General features: G+C 40.3%; 1 protein-coding gene across 6 annotated transcripts in view; it reads right to left on the bottom strand.

Annotated features, from left to right (window-relative positions):
• SH3D19 (SH3 domain containing 19) overlaps positions 1-13,676 on the bottom strand; it is a 207,824-nt gene that overhangs the window by 27,506 nt on the left and 166,642 nt on the right. For all 6 annotated transcript variants that reach the window (XM_032246418.1, XM_032246419.1, XM_032246422.1 and 3 more), the window contains 3 exons: positions 12,731-12,843; positions 2,279-2,337; positions 695-959 (listed from right to left, as the gene is read on the bottom strand). In XM_032246418.1, the coding sequence (XP_032102309.1) occupies positions 695-959; positions 2,279-2,337; positions 12,731-12,843 (437 nt within the window). The remainder of the gene's footprint in view (positions 1-694; positions 960-2,278; positions 2,338-12,730; positions 12,844-13,676) is intronic.

The following is a 13,676-nucleotide window of genomic DNA, read 5'->3' as shown; positions in this document are numbered from 1 at the left end:
CCCACCTGGGTGATAGAGTGACACCCCATCTCTTAAAGAAAACAAAACAAAACAAAAATATATAAACTATAGTATCTCTAAGAGTTACTCTCATTAGTATAACCCACTGGGTCAGGTTTTTCAGGATTTCTTTGGTCCAGCCAGGCAGCAAGTTACAAGCCTGGCCTGCCCTGCTTTTTCTCCCCATTCTCTACATTTCTCCTAATAATGAAACCCTGCTTTAAAGATGTAGATGTTTTGTTCATTTGTTTTGAAACAGAGTCTTGCTCTGTTGCCCAGGCTGCAGTACAGTGGGGCAATCTTGGCTCACTGCAACCTCTGCCTCTCAGGCTCAAACAATTCTCATGCCTCAGCCTCCCGAGTAGCTGGGATTACAGGATTGTGCCACCATGCCTGACTAATTTTTCATAATTTTAGTAGAGACAGAATTTTATCGTGTTGGCCAGGCTGGTCTCAAATTTTTGGCCTCAAGCTGATCCACCAGCCTCAGCTTCCCAAAGTGCTGGGATTATAGGCGTGAGCCACTGTGACCAGCCAAGACCTGGAATTTATTAAGGCCTACTCATCTAAAGCACTCTTGGCATCAAAACACAATTCCACATTTGTTTTGTCATCTTTTTCTAAGGAATAATGAATCGTATATGTACTTTAGGGCAAACCTCTTGACACAAACATTTTTAAAAGCTGAATTTACCATGTATTTACTGTAGAGAGGGTGTCCTGGTTTCGGGCGAGGGGGTAGCACCGGATCTTGATTTTTAAAAACCTGACTTTTGGCTTTTGAGAGTCCAGTTGCCAAGTTACTTTGTTTTTTCTGAAGATCCATGTCGGAACAGGATCGATTAAAAGGCAGTTTCTTATTAGATGTTCTGGTTGCCGAAAGCTTTGGGGGAGGTGGTCTCTCAGGGGGCGCCTTGGTTGGAGGCTGTTGAGTTGGAATGGCTTTTCCATTCACAGGCCTGAAAGTCAATGTAGCAGCCATGAGTCAATGTTTTGATCAGTAGTAGATTCTTTTCTGTCCTGTCTTCACACACACACACACACACACACACACACACACACACACACAGCTTTCTGCTAGTGGAATACAATTTACTGAAACATGCAGGGTATGCTATTTTTGAGCAAATGGCTGCTGCATTAAACATTATAGTATTGGAGGAAATGCCATGATGTTCCAGCTTCCTCTTATCTTGTACCAGAGATTCATTAGTTCAAGACAAACAAGCATTTATTATCATGAGCTCTCTAAGGTCCCATTTGCTCTTAAACACATCATGACTATTTCAGGAAACTGAGCACTTTCTACCAAAGTCTGAGATGAAAAGCTTATAACAAGATATGATGCATGTATGCTGGGGTCTTGTATATAATCAGAAAAAGAACATCAAAATTCCCTAACATTCATGTCATTTGAGTTACTATTAAAACTCTAATTTAGATTAATGTAAGCTAGTTCTGAAAGGATAGGACAACTATTACTTTGAAAGCCTTTCCTTAATCTCTATGATAGAAATAATTTTTGGCTGGGTGTGGTGGCTCACACCTGTAATCCCAGCACTTTGGGAGGCTGAGGCAGGCGATTACAAGATCAAGGGATAGAGACCATCCTGATCAACATGGTGAAGCCCTGTCTCTACTAAAAATATAAAAATTGGCTGGGCATGGTGGCGCATGCCTGTAGTCCCAGCTACTTGGGAGGCTGAGGCAGGAGAATCACTTGAACCCCAGAGGCGGAGGTTGCAGTGAGCCGAGATTATGCTACTGCACTCCAGCCTGGGCAACAGAGTGAGACTCCATCTCAAAAAAAAAAAAAAAGAATTTTGAACATAGTAGTAACATCTTCTGATAACATTAAAGCCCTTTGTCTGAATAGCTCTGGAACTCAGAAGGCAGTTATCTCTAGCTCACAAAGCCAGTCTCATTTGGAAATGCCAAAAACCAGTCCTTGTCTCTCTTAACCAGGAGGGTGTTTGTGTGCATGTATATGTATATTCTAGGAGTGGAGCTGTTTTAACTCAGAAATGAGTCTTGTTCATTTATTTGAGGAAATAAATTGCTCTATGAGTTGGACTGTGTTAACATAACAAGGGAGCAGAGATTCCCACAATCTACTGTTAGAAGCAGACTGTGGGCTAGGGACCTGGGTGAATTGGTGAGATTATTTTATCTCTAAAAAAAAAGATCCAAGGCCAACAAAACTGAATCTTGGTGATAAAAAAGAGAGTTGGGTCTCTGAGTCATTAATTCTTCTCTAACTTTTCCCACATTTACTTACCTCAGTGGCAACCTTGGTCCTCGCACAAAACCTCCTGTTTGACCTGTGTGGTTGGATTCCTGCAAGTAGCAGAGAATGCAAGTTAAGGTTAATCTGAAACAAGAGCTTGTCAGGAGAAATTCTGGACAACCTTTTGGCTGGATCTACAAGTAGAAATGTAATTGAGTTATAGAACTTAAAAGAGTTTTCAGCCTTAAACAATATTAACTCACTTCTGCCTGAATTATTCATGTCCTAATACAAGTGGAAACACTGACAGGAAGAAACCAAGTGGTCTCCTGTTGTGGACCACAGCCTGAACAATTGCACTGCATGGTCATGCACTCAGTGGATTCATGAGATATTAAGGGAAAATTCAAGCAGGCCTTGAAGAGAATTTAAAAATATGTGTTCTTTATTCATTCCGTGATCCCACATAAGAAACATACTGCTCCTAAGTTTAAACACATAGTAAGTGGGGTGGTTATTAGTTGGTTTTGCTTTGAATAGGCAGATCTTATTACTGTTTAGTTTCAACACTTTGCAGTGGGTTTTGAACTGAAAGAAGGTGGGAACATAAAAGAAGCTTGCAGGATGGTCTGAGAGGAAAGGGTGTTCTCGAGAGAAATAAAGGTCCAAGAAGGCAGTATGCTTTTATCACTCCAGAAAAGGGGCTGGATGGGCTAAAAAGAGTTTTGTAGAAAAGAGAAAAAGAGTAGGAGAATAGGCCGGGCGCGGTGGCTCATGCCTATAATCCCAGCACTTTGGGAGGCCAAGGCCGGTGGATCACGAGGTCAGATCGAGACCATCCTGGCCAACATGGTGAAACCCCATCTTTTTTGGGAAAAAAAAAAAAAAAAAAAAAAGAGAGAAAAGGAGGATAATGTGAAAAATTAAAGACAGGTACAGTTGAAATGTTTTACCCTAATGGTAGATGTCAGAAATTGGAAGTGTGGAGATTAATAGGAAGATTTCTGTAGGGAAGGGATTCAAACTATTGCATTTAAACAGGTTTTCTGAAGATGTTTTAGCCCAAGGATTGGGAAATGAGGATAATACATGGAGAATATTTTCAGATCTTCTGTGGAGTGGGAAGCCAAAAGGATCTCAAAGCCAAAATTTCTTTTTTTTTTTTTTTTTTTTTAAGACAGTCTTGCTCTGTTGCCTAAGCTGGAGTGCAGTGATGCAATCTCAGCTCACTGCAACATCTGCCTCCCAGGTTCAAGTGATTCTCCTGCCTCAGCCTCCTGAGTGGCTGAGACTATAGGTGTGCACCACCACACCTGGCTAATTTTTGTACTTTTAGTAGAGACGGGGTCTCATCATGTTGGCCAGGATGGCCTCGAACACCCGCCCTGGCCTCCCAAAAGAAGTTTAATTAAAGCTTGGGAATCTCTGGGTTACTTCAGACTGTTTTCTCCTTCCTATAAATGAGCGAAAACTCACTTTCATGATTTTTAAATTATACTGAATATTTATAACTTTTTCCTTAAATACCAAATGATTAATTGCCAGTAACTGTGATTTAAACATGTTTCAGTGTTATAAAATCCCATTTTAAAAAACAAATTAAGCTTGCCCTTAAAACTTGGTTTGTCTAATGAGTTCAGTTAATGCAGTAAGGCAAGTAACCAGCTCATAAACCCTGAAATATTCCAGAATATAATCCATGCCTTATAAATACACTGCTGCCTATATTTTTTCCTGACAAATATTGCCGTGATGCTTGAAAAAGGCATTTATTTCTTTGGCTACCTTTAAAATTAAAACAAACTCTAGCAGATAGGAAGAAACTTTGTTTTTCTCAAAAACTGTAATTATTAGATACACTGATAAGAAAAACTTTTAAAAGAGATGTATAAATTTGAAGTGGAAAGATGGAGATGATGTACTATAATAAATGCATAGCTTATGATCCTAATTTTGTACCAAATATTGGCTATAGTTTTTCCCGGGTGATGGTATTTTTATTGGAAATCTTAAACATCTTTTTAATTTCTTAATTTGCAACAGTAAGAAAATTTTGCATCAGAAAAAAATAGTACATTCAAATTCTTTAGGGATGTTAGGCACATCCTAAAAAAATGGTACATTCAAATTCTTCAGGGATGTTAGCACTGCTGTATCTGACATACTCCAAATATTGAGAGAAGGACACAGTTCCTGCAGGAGCCATTGTCTTAGTGTTTGTTCAAGTCTGGGTTCATGCCCAGGTTCTGCTAAGTCTTTGGAAGATAAAGTGATTAGGGACTTCCTTCTCTTGATATTCCACACATAACCTGTAGGTTCTCTGCATTTGCTTTTTGGTAGTTTTCCTCCAGCTCCGATATCCCTGAACTCTCGTCTTTTTCAACCAGGCTGGCATGCAGTGGTGTGATCTCAGCTCACTGCAACCTCTGCCTCCTGGGTTCAAGCGATTCTCCTGCCTCAGCCTCTTGAGCTGGGATTACAGGCATGTGCCACCCTACCCAGTTAATATTTGTATTTTTAGTAGAGATGGGGTTTCGCCATGTTGGCCAGGCTGATCTCAAACTCCTGACCTTGTGATCTGCCTACCTTGGCCTCCCAAAGTGCTGGGATTACAGGCGTGAGCCACTGCACCCAGCCCTTAACTCTGGCTTTTAATGTGTTTGAACAAGCATTTTAGTTTCTGGTGAAGTTGTTTTTCTGCTTGTACTGCCTCTGCAGATTCCATCTTTTTGTTCATCTGCACTGAAATAATATTCCAATTTAAAAATAATTCCCCAGTTTTTTGCTATTTTTTCTTTCTTTCTTTCTTTCTTTTTTTTTCTGAGATGGAGTCTCACTCTGTTGCCCAGGCTGGAATGCACTGGCGTTATCTCTGCTCACTGTAACCTCTGCCTCCTGAGTTCAAGTGACTCTCCCACCTCAGTCTCCAGAGTAGCTGGGACTACAAGCATGTGCAACCATGCCTAGCTAATTTTTGTATTTTTAGTAGAGATGAGGTTTCACCATGTTGGCCAGGCTGTTCTGGAACTCCTGATCTCAACTGATCCACTCGCCCCGGCCTCCGAAAGTGCTGGGATTATAAGCGTGAGCCACTGTGGCCAGCCTTTTGCTATATTTTTTTAAAAAACAGATATTTCACTGGGCACAGTGGCTTATGCCTGTAATTCCAGCACTTTGAGAGGCCAAGTTGTTGGATCATCTGAGTTCAGGAGTTCAAGACCAGCCTGACCTCAGGTGAAGTCCAGCCTGACAACATGGTGAAATCCTGTCTCTACAAAAAAATACAAAATTAACCAGACGTGGTAGGTGCATGCCTGTAATGCCAGCTACTCTGGAGGCTGAGGCAGGAGAATCACTTGAACCTCGGAGGCAGAGGTTGCGGTGGGCTGAGATCACGCCACTGTACTCCAGCCTGGTCAACAAGAGCAAAATTCTGTCTCAAAACAAACAAACAGATATTTCTCCCAAGACTACACTCTTGTCTGCTAGAATTACTGAGTGGCCTTCACATGTTTCTTATCTTTTTCTTCCAAAAATCAAGAAATAGTACCATTTTTTTTTTTTTTTTTTTTGAGACAGAGTCTTGCTTTGTTGCCCAGGCTGGAGTATAGTGGCACAATCTAAGCTCACTGCAACCTCCACCTCTGGGTTCAAGCAGTTCTCCTGCCTCAGCCTCCAGAGTAGCTGGGATTACAGGCATGCACCATCACATCTGGCTTATTTTTTTGTAGAGACAGATTTTGCCATGTCGGCCAGCTGGTCTCGAACTCTTGGCCTCAAGTAATCCATCCACCTCAGCCTCCCAAAGTGCTGGGATTACAGGCGAGAGCCAGCATGCTCAGTCCAGCACCACTTCTTATGTCCTGAATTCATATTAGCCTGTCTCCTTCTTCTTCTTCTTTTTTTTTTTTTTTTTGAGACGGAGTTTCACTCATGTTACCCAGGCTGGAGTGCAATGGCGCGATCTCGGCTCACCGCAACCTCCGCCTCCTGGGTTCAGGCGATTCCCCTGCCTCAGCCTCCTGAGTAGCTGGGATTACAGGCACGCACCACCATGCCCAGCTCATTTTTTGTATTTTTAGTAGAGACGGGGTTTCACCATGTTGACCAGGATGGTCTCGATCTCTTGACCTCGTGATCCACCCGCCTCGGCCTCCCAAAGTGCTGGGATTACAGGCTTGAGCCACCGCGCCCGGCCTAGCCTGTCTCCTTCTTGCACACACAGTGTTTCTTCTCATGAGTCAGCTTCTATGCTGTACCTTTGATTCCTCACATACACTAAGCAGCGTCTCCCAACTCTCCTTCTATGCTGGTTGGCAGCCTCCTTGGGGGATGATGTGGGAGCCTTGTGTTCCTATGGTAGGCAACAGGGCGCACAGAGGTGTCTGCTCCTGCTGAGAGAATGGCTCCTGAAGCTCCCGATGTTCTTCACCCTGGAGTCCCTCATCATTTAAGCAGAGAAAGCAACAAATGCACCATCTTACTCTGAGATGGAAAGTCCCCCAGCACTCAAGGCAGAAAAAACAAGTCAAGAGTTTTTGTCCTATGTCTCAGTCAGGAGACATCTTTGGCAAAGACCATGCCTATCCTCATGGGTCATTATACTGGTGCCCTCATCGACATTTTAAAGTATTTTTTTTTTTTTGAGACAGAGTTTCACTCTTGTTACCCCAGGCTGGAGTGCAATGGCATGATCTCAGCTCACTGCAACCTCTGCCTCCCAGGTTCAAGAAATTCTCCTGCCTCAGTCTCCCAAGTAGTTGGGATTACAGGCATGCACCACTACGCCTGGCTAATTTTATATTTTTAGTACAGATGGCATTTCACCATGTTAGTCAGGCTGGTCTCGAACTGCTGACCTCAGGTGATCCCCCTGCTTCAGCCTCCCAAAGTGCTGGGAATACAGGCGTGCGCCACTGCACCTGGCCCATACCTTTAAGTCTTTATGACCTCTGTTCCAAAACTCATTCAGCAATTGTAGTTCTCAAACAAAGGTATTTTCTTAGGCACAGATTGACTTTCAGGCCCCAGAAATCTATATGTGTGACTTTGAGGCAAATCGTTTAACTTGTAGTCTGATTCATCAACTCTTCTTCCTTCAGACTCAGTGTGTTTATTATGGTAAGCATTTATTATGGTATAGTACTGAATGTTCTGACTCCCTTTGTAAACAATGCAGGACAGGATTTTCCTAAAGCTGTCAAGTGAGCTTCAAACACTATGACTATAGTATCTTTCCAGGTGGTTTAGTTTATTCTAACTTCCTTGTTTTGTTTTTCTGAAATGTAGAAGTTGCTTGTGGACTGCTTAGGACTAAACATAATAATAACATAATAATACTAACTATTTCTTTTCTTTCTTTTTTTTTTTTTTTTGAGACAGAGTCTCGCTCTGTCGCCCAGGTTGGAGTGCAGTGGCGCGATCTTCGCTCACTGCAACCTCCTCCTCCTGGGTTCATGCAATTCTCCTGCCTCAGCTTCCCGAGTAGCTGGGATTATAGATGCACACCACCATGTCTGGCTAATTTTTGTATTTTTAGTAGAGAGGGGGTTTCACCATGTTGGCCATGAACTCTTGACTTCAGGTGATCCACCTGCCTTGGTCTCCCAAACTGCTGGGATTATAGGTGTGAGCCACCACACCTGGCCTTTTTTCTTTTTTTTGAGATACAGCCTTGCTCTGTCGCCCAAGCTGGAGTGCAGTGGCGCAATCTCAGCTCATTGCAACCTCTGCCTCCTGCACACAAGCAATTCTTGTGCCTCAGCCTCCCGAGCAGCTGGAACTACAGGTGTGTGCCATCATACCTGGCTAATTTTTGTTTAATACTATTTGTTTTTTGGAGATGGAGTCTTGCCCTGTTGCCCAGGCTAGAGTGCAGTGGCACAATCTCAGCTCACTGCAACCTCCACTTCCTGGGTTCAAGCAATTCTCTTGTCTCAGCTTCCCAAGCAGATGGGATCACAGGTGTGCGCCAACATGTCTGACTAACTTTTGTATTTTTAGTGGAGACGGGGTTTCAACATGTTGGCAAGGCTGGTCTAGAACTCCTGATGCAAGTGACCTGCCCACTTCGGCCTTCCAAAGTGCTGGGATTACAGGTGGGAGCCACGGTGCCCAAATACTATTTCAACAGATCTTTATAGTTTACAAAATCCATTATGTATGATGGATGTTATGTTATGATGGACATTAATGAATGATGTTTTCCTTACTTATCACCCTCTCACTCCTTTTTAACAACCATTTCAGAGTAGAAGCCAGTAACCTTCTTAAGCAACTTTTTCTCCATAGGAATTTGGGATTTCCTATTTAACATTAGTATGGTAGGAACCCTACTATTCTCTTTTGGGCTTTCTTGGCCCAGATTTAATAAAAGTTTATTACCAGCTATTTTGAAAATCACAAATGATCACTAAATTTTAATTCATTCTTCAGGAAAAGCTCATTAACTTGATATTGGCTAATTTAATGTCTCCTTCAAAGAAATTTTTCTTTGCCAGATGATTAGGTGGGTTTCCCAGTATAATAAGCATAGTTAAGGCACAATGTAAAACCATTATGAAATTTGAACTGAAAATTCGGTTCAAAGACTTTAAAAGCTAATTTCTCTTCAAACAAGCCTTGGCTGGGCACGGTAGCTCACGGCTGTAATCCTAGCACTTTGGGAGGTCAAGCTGGGTGGATCACTGGAGGTCAGGAGTTCAAGACCAGCCTAGACATCATGGCGAAACCCCATCTTTTTGGGGAAAAAAAAAAAAAAAAAAAAAAAAGTAAAAGAAAAAGAAAACAAGCCTTAAACATCATATGACATATGAAAATTTAAAAAGAACATGAGTGTGGGCTGGGCATGGTGGCTCACATCTGTAATCGACTCTCTGGGAGGCTGAGGCAGGCGGCTCACTTGAAGTCAGGAGTTCAAGACCAGCCTTGCCTACACAGTGAAACACCGTCTCTACCAAAAGGTCCAAAAAAAATTAGCCGGACATGGTGGTGTGCACCTGTAGTTCCAGCTACTCTGGAGGCTGAGGCTGAGGCAGGAGAATCCAGGAGGCAGAGGTTGCAGTAAGCCGAGATCGCACCACTGCACTCCAGCCTGGGCGACAGAGCGGGACCCTGTCTCAAAAAATAAATAAAAACAAAAAAAGAGTGTGATCTCATATCTAGAAAAACCTAAAGGCTCTACCAAAAAAAAAAAAAAAAAAAAAGACCCTCTTAGAATTGATAAATGAATTCAGAAAAGTTGCAGGATACAAAATTCATATTAAAAATCAGTAGCATTTCTATACATAAACAAAGAACTAGCTAAAAAAAGAAAGGGAGAAGTCAATCTCATTTACATTAGCTACAAAAAGAAATACCTTGTAATAGGTTTAACTAAGGGAGTTAAAGACCTCTACAGGGAAAATTACACACTGATGGAAAAATGGAAGAAGATACAAAGGATACAAACAGACAACTGATGCTCATGGATTGGAAGAATTAATATTGTTTAAATGAGAATATTACCCAAAGAAGTCTATAGATTCAAAGCAATCCCTAACAAAATACAAATGGCATTCTTCACAAACATAGAAAACAGAATCCTAAATCTTGTATGGAGCTACAAAAGGCCCTGAATAGTCAAAACAATCCTGAGCAAAAAGAACAAAGGTAGACATATCACATTAACAACTTTAAAATACACTACACGAAGATGTAGTAGCAAAAACAGCATGATACTAGCATAATAACAGACACAGAGGCCAATAGAACAGAACAGAGAATCCAAAAATTAATCCACATATCTACAGCCAACTGATTTTTGACAAAAGTGCCAAGAACACTCATTGGGGAAAGCACAGTCTCTTCAATAAATGGTGCTGGGGAAAACTAGATATCCATATGAAGATGAATGAAACAAAACCCTCCCACTCACTCTATATAAGACACAACTTGAAGACCTCAATCTAAGACCTGAAACAATAAAACTACTAGAAGAAAGCAGGAAAAACACTTCAGGACATTGGTGTTGGAAAAGATTTTATGAATAAGACCTCAAAAACACAGGCAACAAAAGCAAAAATAAACAAATTTGCTTATATCAACCAAAAATCTTTTGGACAGTAAAGGAAACAATCAATAGAGTGAAAAGGCAACATACAGAATGGCAGGAAATATTTGCAAACTACTCATCTGACAGGGGATTAGAATCCAGAATACAAAAGAAACTAAAAACCTCATTAACAGCAAAAAACCTAAACAATCCCATTTTTAAATGGGCAAATAAACTTTGGGAGGTGGAGGTTGGAGGATTGCTTGAATCCAGGAGTTCAAGAATAGCCTGACCAATGTGGTGAAACCCTGTCTCTACAAAAAATACAAATAATTAGCTGGGTGTGGTGGCATGTGCCTATAGTTCCAGCTACTCAGAAGGCTGAGGTGGGAGAATCACCTGAGCTCAGGAGGTCAAGGCTGCAGTGAACTGTGATCATACCACTGCACTCCAGCCCAGGGGACAGAGTAAGACCCTATCTCAAAAAAGAAAACAAAAAATAGGCAAATGATCTGGCTATTTCTCAAAGGAAGACACACAAATGGTCAAACAAATACATTAAAATACACTAATCATCAGGGAAATTCACACCAAAATGGAAATGAGGTATCATCTCACCCCAGTTGGGATGGCTACTACCTAAAAGATAAAAAAATAACACATGCTAGCAAGGATGCAGAAAAAGGGGAACTCTTATACACTGTTAGTGAGAATGTAACCTAGTACAACCATTGTAGAGAACAGGATGGGAATTCCTCAAAAAACTACAAATAGAACTACCATACCATCCAGCAATCCCACTACTGGGAATTTATTCAAAGGAAAGGAAATCACATTGAAGAGAAATCTGCACATCCATGTTTACTGCAGCATTACTCACAACAGCCAAAATATGGAATCAACCTAGGTGCCCAACAACAGATAAATGGATAAAGAAAATGTGGTATGTATGCAACATGGAATACTATCTAGCCATAAAAAGAATGGAATCCTGTCATTTGTGGCAACATAAATGGAACTGGAGGATATTATGTTAAGTGAAATAAGCCAGGAACAGAAAGTTAAACGCTGCATGTTCTCATTCATATATGGAAGCTAAAAATAAGTTGATTTCATAGAAATAAAAAATAGAACAAAGGATACTAGAGGCTGGGAAGCTTAGGGAGAAGGGAGGGATAGGGAGATTTGTTAAAGAATACAAAATTACCCCTAGATAGGAGGAATAAATTATAGTGTTTTATACCACTATAGGATGACTATAGTTAACAATAATATATAGTTTCAAACAGCTGGAAGGAAGATATTGAACATTCCAAACAGAAGAGGTGAAAAATAAGTTTAAGATGACAGATATGCTAATTAGCCTGATCTGATCCCTATATAGTATATGTATTGAAACACCACTATGTACCCCAAGAATATGTACAATTATTATTTGTCAATTTAAAAAAGATAAAAGAATCAGAAGCTTTCTCTTGGGCTTCCCATAAAGTCCTCTGAAAGATTTTATTCTTTTTTTTTTTTTGAGATGGCGTCTCACTCTGTTGTCCAGGCTACAGTACAGTGGCACGATCTCGGCTCACTGCAACCTCCATCTCCCAGGTTCAAGTGATTCTCCTGCTTCAGCCTCCCGAGTAGCTGGGATTACAGGCACCCACCACCACACCAGGCTAATTTTTGCATTTTTAGTAAAGACGAGGTTTCACCAGTCTAGTCTCGAACTCCTGAACTCAGGTGATCCACCCGCCTTGGCCTCCCAAAGTGCTGGGATTACAGGCATGAGCCACCTAACTCAGCGACTTTTATTCTTTTTCTTAAACCACTTTTTAAATTACTTGTTGTATGTCTGTTTTCCCAATAAACTGCAAAAGTTGGAAGACCAAAAAAAAAAGTATGAGGATATTGAGGTTGAAATGAAAAAAAAAAAAAAAAATATATATATATATATATATATATATAAATATATACACACACACACACACAAAAAGTCTCTTTGACCACCATCTTAACAAATGTACAGTAAAACACTTTTTTTTTAAATTTAAAAAATACATTTTTCTTAAATTTCAGATTTAAAAATTCTTATAATAATTATCTTAAATTTTGGTCACTAATTGGGTATTTTAAATAAAAACTGACAACTTGACTGAAGTTATTTCCATAAATATTAAAGGTTATTAGAGATTTTAATAACCTTCTAATTATTATTTCCATTTAAAAGACAATGTCATTAAGTTGGTATACAAGTTATTTTATAATGAAGTACAATGAATTGGCCTAATCTCTCTACAGGGACTTTTAACATATTGAAGTCTACATACATAAGTACATGGGGCTTAGACACTGGCCTTTAATAAACGTTTTTTGTTTTTAATCTGACCAGTAGTAAAATAATTTAGGTATCAGCTGACTATTCATAATCAATGCATAGCTACCTCTTCAACCTAATACAATCTATAATGACCACTTACCAAGTTTCTAGTTCTGTCAACATTACTGAGTTTTCCAGATACTGTACTGAAAGTGTTTCCAATAGGTTTTTCAGCAGGGAGAGGAGGTGGGCTTTGTGGATCCTCATGTAAACCTGGAAAAAATAGCAGTAATTCATCAATAATTTCTAGTCTTTGGGATTCCAAAGAATAAAATGATTTCTGCTTAGTTTATTTAAAAAACGGCTATCATAAAAGATACACACAAATAGTTAAGCAAATGAGAAAGAGCTCCCAGCAAACCTCAGAAAATCCATGTGTTAGTCAACATCAGTTAATTTTACTCTGTGTGTGGTGTGTGTGTGTGTGTGTGTGTGTGTGTGTGTGTGTGTGTATATAATTTTTTTTTTTGAGGCCGGGTCTTGCTCTGTCACCCAGACAGAGTGAGATCTGCAACTGCGACAGTGCAATTGCGTGATCTTGGCTCACTACAAGCTCCGTCTCTCAAGTTCAAGCGATTCTCCTGCCTCAGCCTCCTGAGTAGCTGGGATTACAGGCATGCTCTACCATGCCCAGCTAATTTTTTGTGTTTTTAGTAAAGACAGGGTTTCACCATGTTGTTCAGGCTGGTCTTGAACTCCTGACCTTGTGATCTGTCTGCTTTGGCCTCCCAAAGTGCTGGGATTACAGACATGAGCTACCTCACCTGGCCACCATGCTGCTTCTTAATGGGTGGTGTACCCAACACTCCCTTATCCAAAAAGAATTCAATGTGTTTTCTAATTCATTAGCTTCTTATTAATGAACATAATTGCCCTCAATTAAACAAACAGTACCTTTACATCCAAACCACACCCATATCAGTGATAATGTATCCCTCACTTATTTTAAAAAGAAGGAAACAAAAATGATCAGATTTGATTAGTGACAGCTAATTAAAATGGGTATGCAAAAACAATTGGAAAGTAGATGACTATAACATACTGAA

The sequence above is a fragment of the Sapajus apella genome, unplaced genomic scaffold (assembly GCF_009761245.1).
Source record: "Sapajus apella isolate SASKATOON/1434 unplaced genomic scaffold, GSC_monkey_1.0 scaffold61, whole genome shotgun sequence".
Lineage (NCBI taxonomy): Eukaryota > Metazoa > Chordata > Mammalia > Primates > Cebidae > Sapajus > Sapajus apella.
Note: the sequence above shows the minus strand (reverse complement) of the source record. Positions and strands in the feature narration are given on the sequence as shown.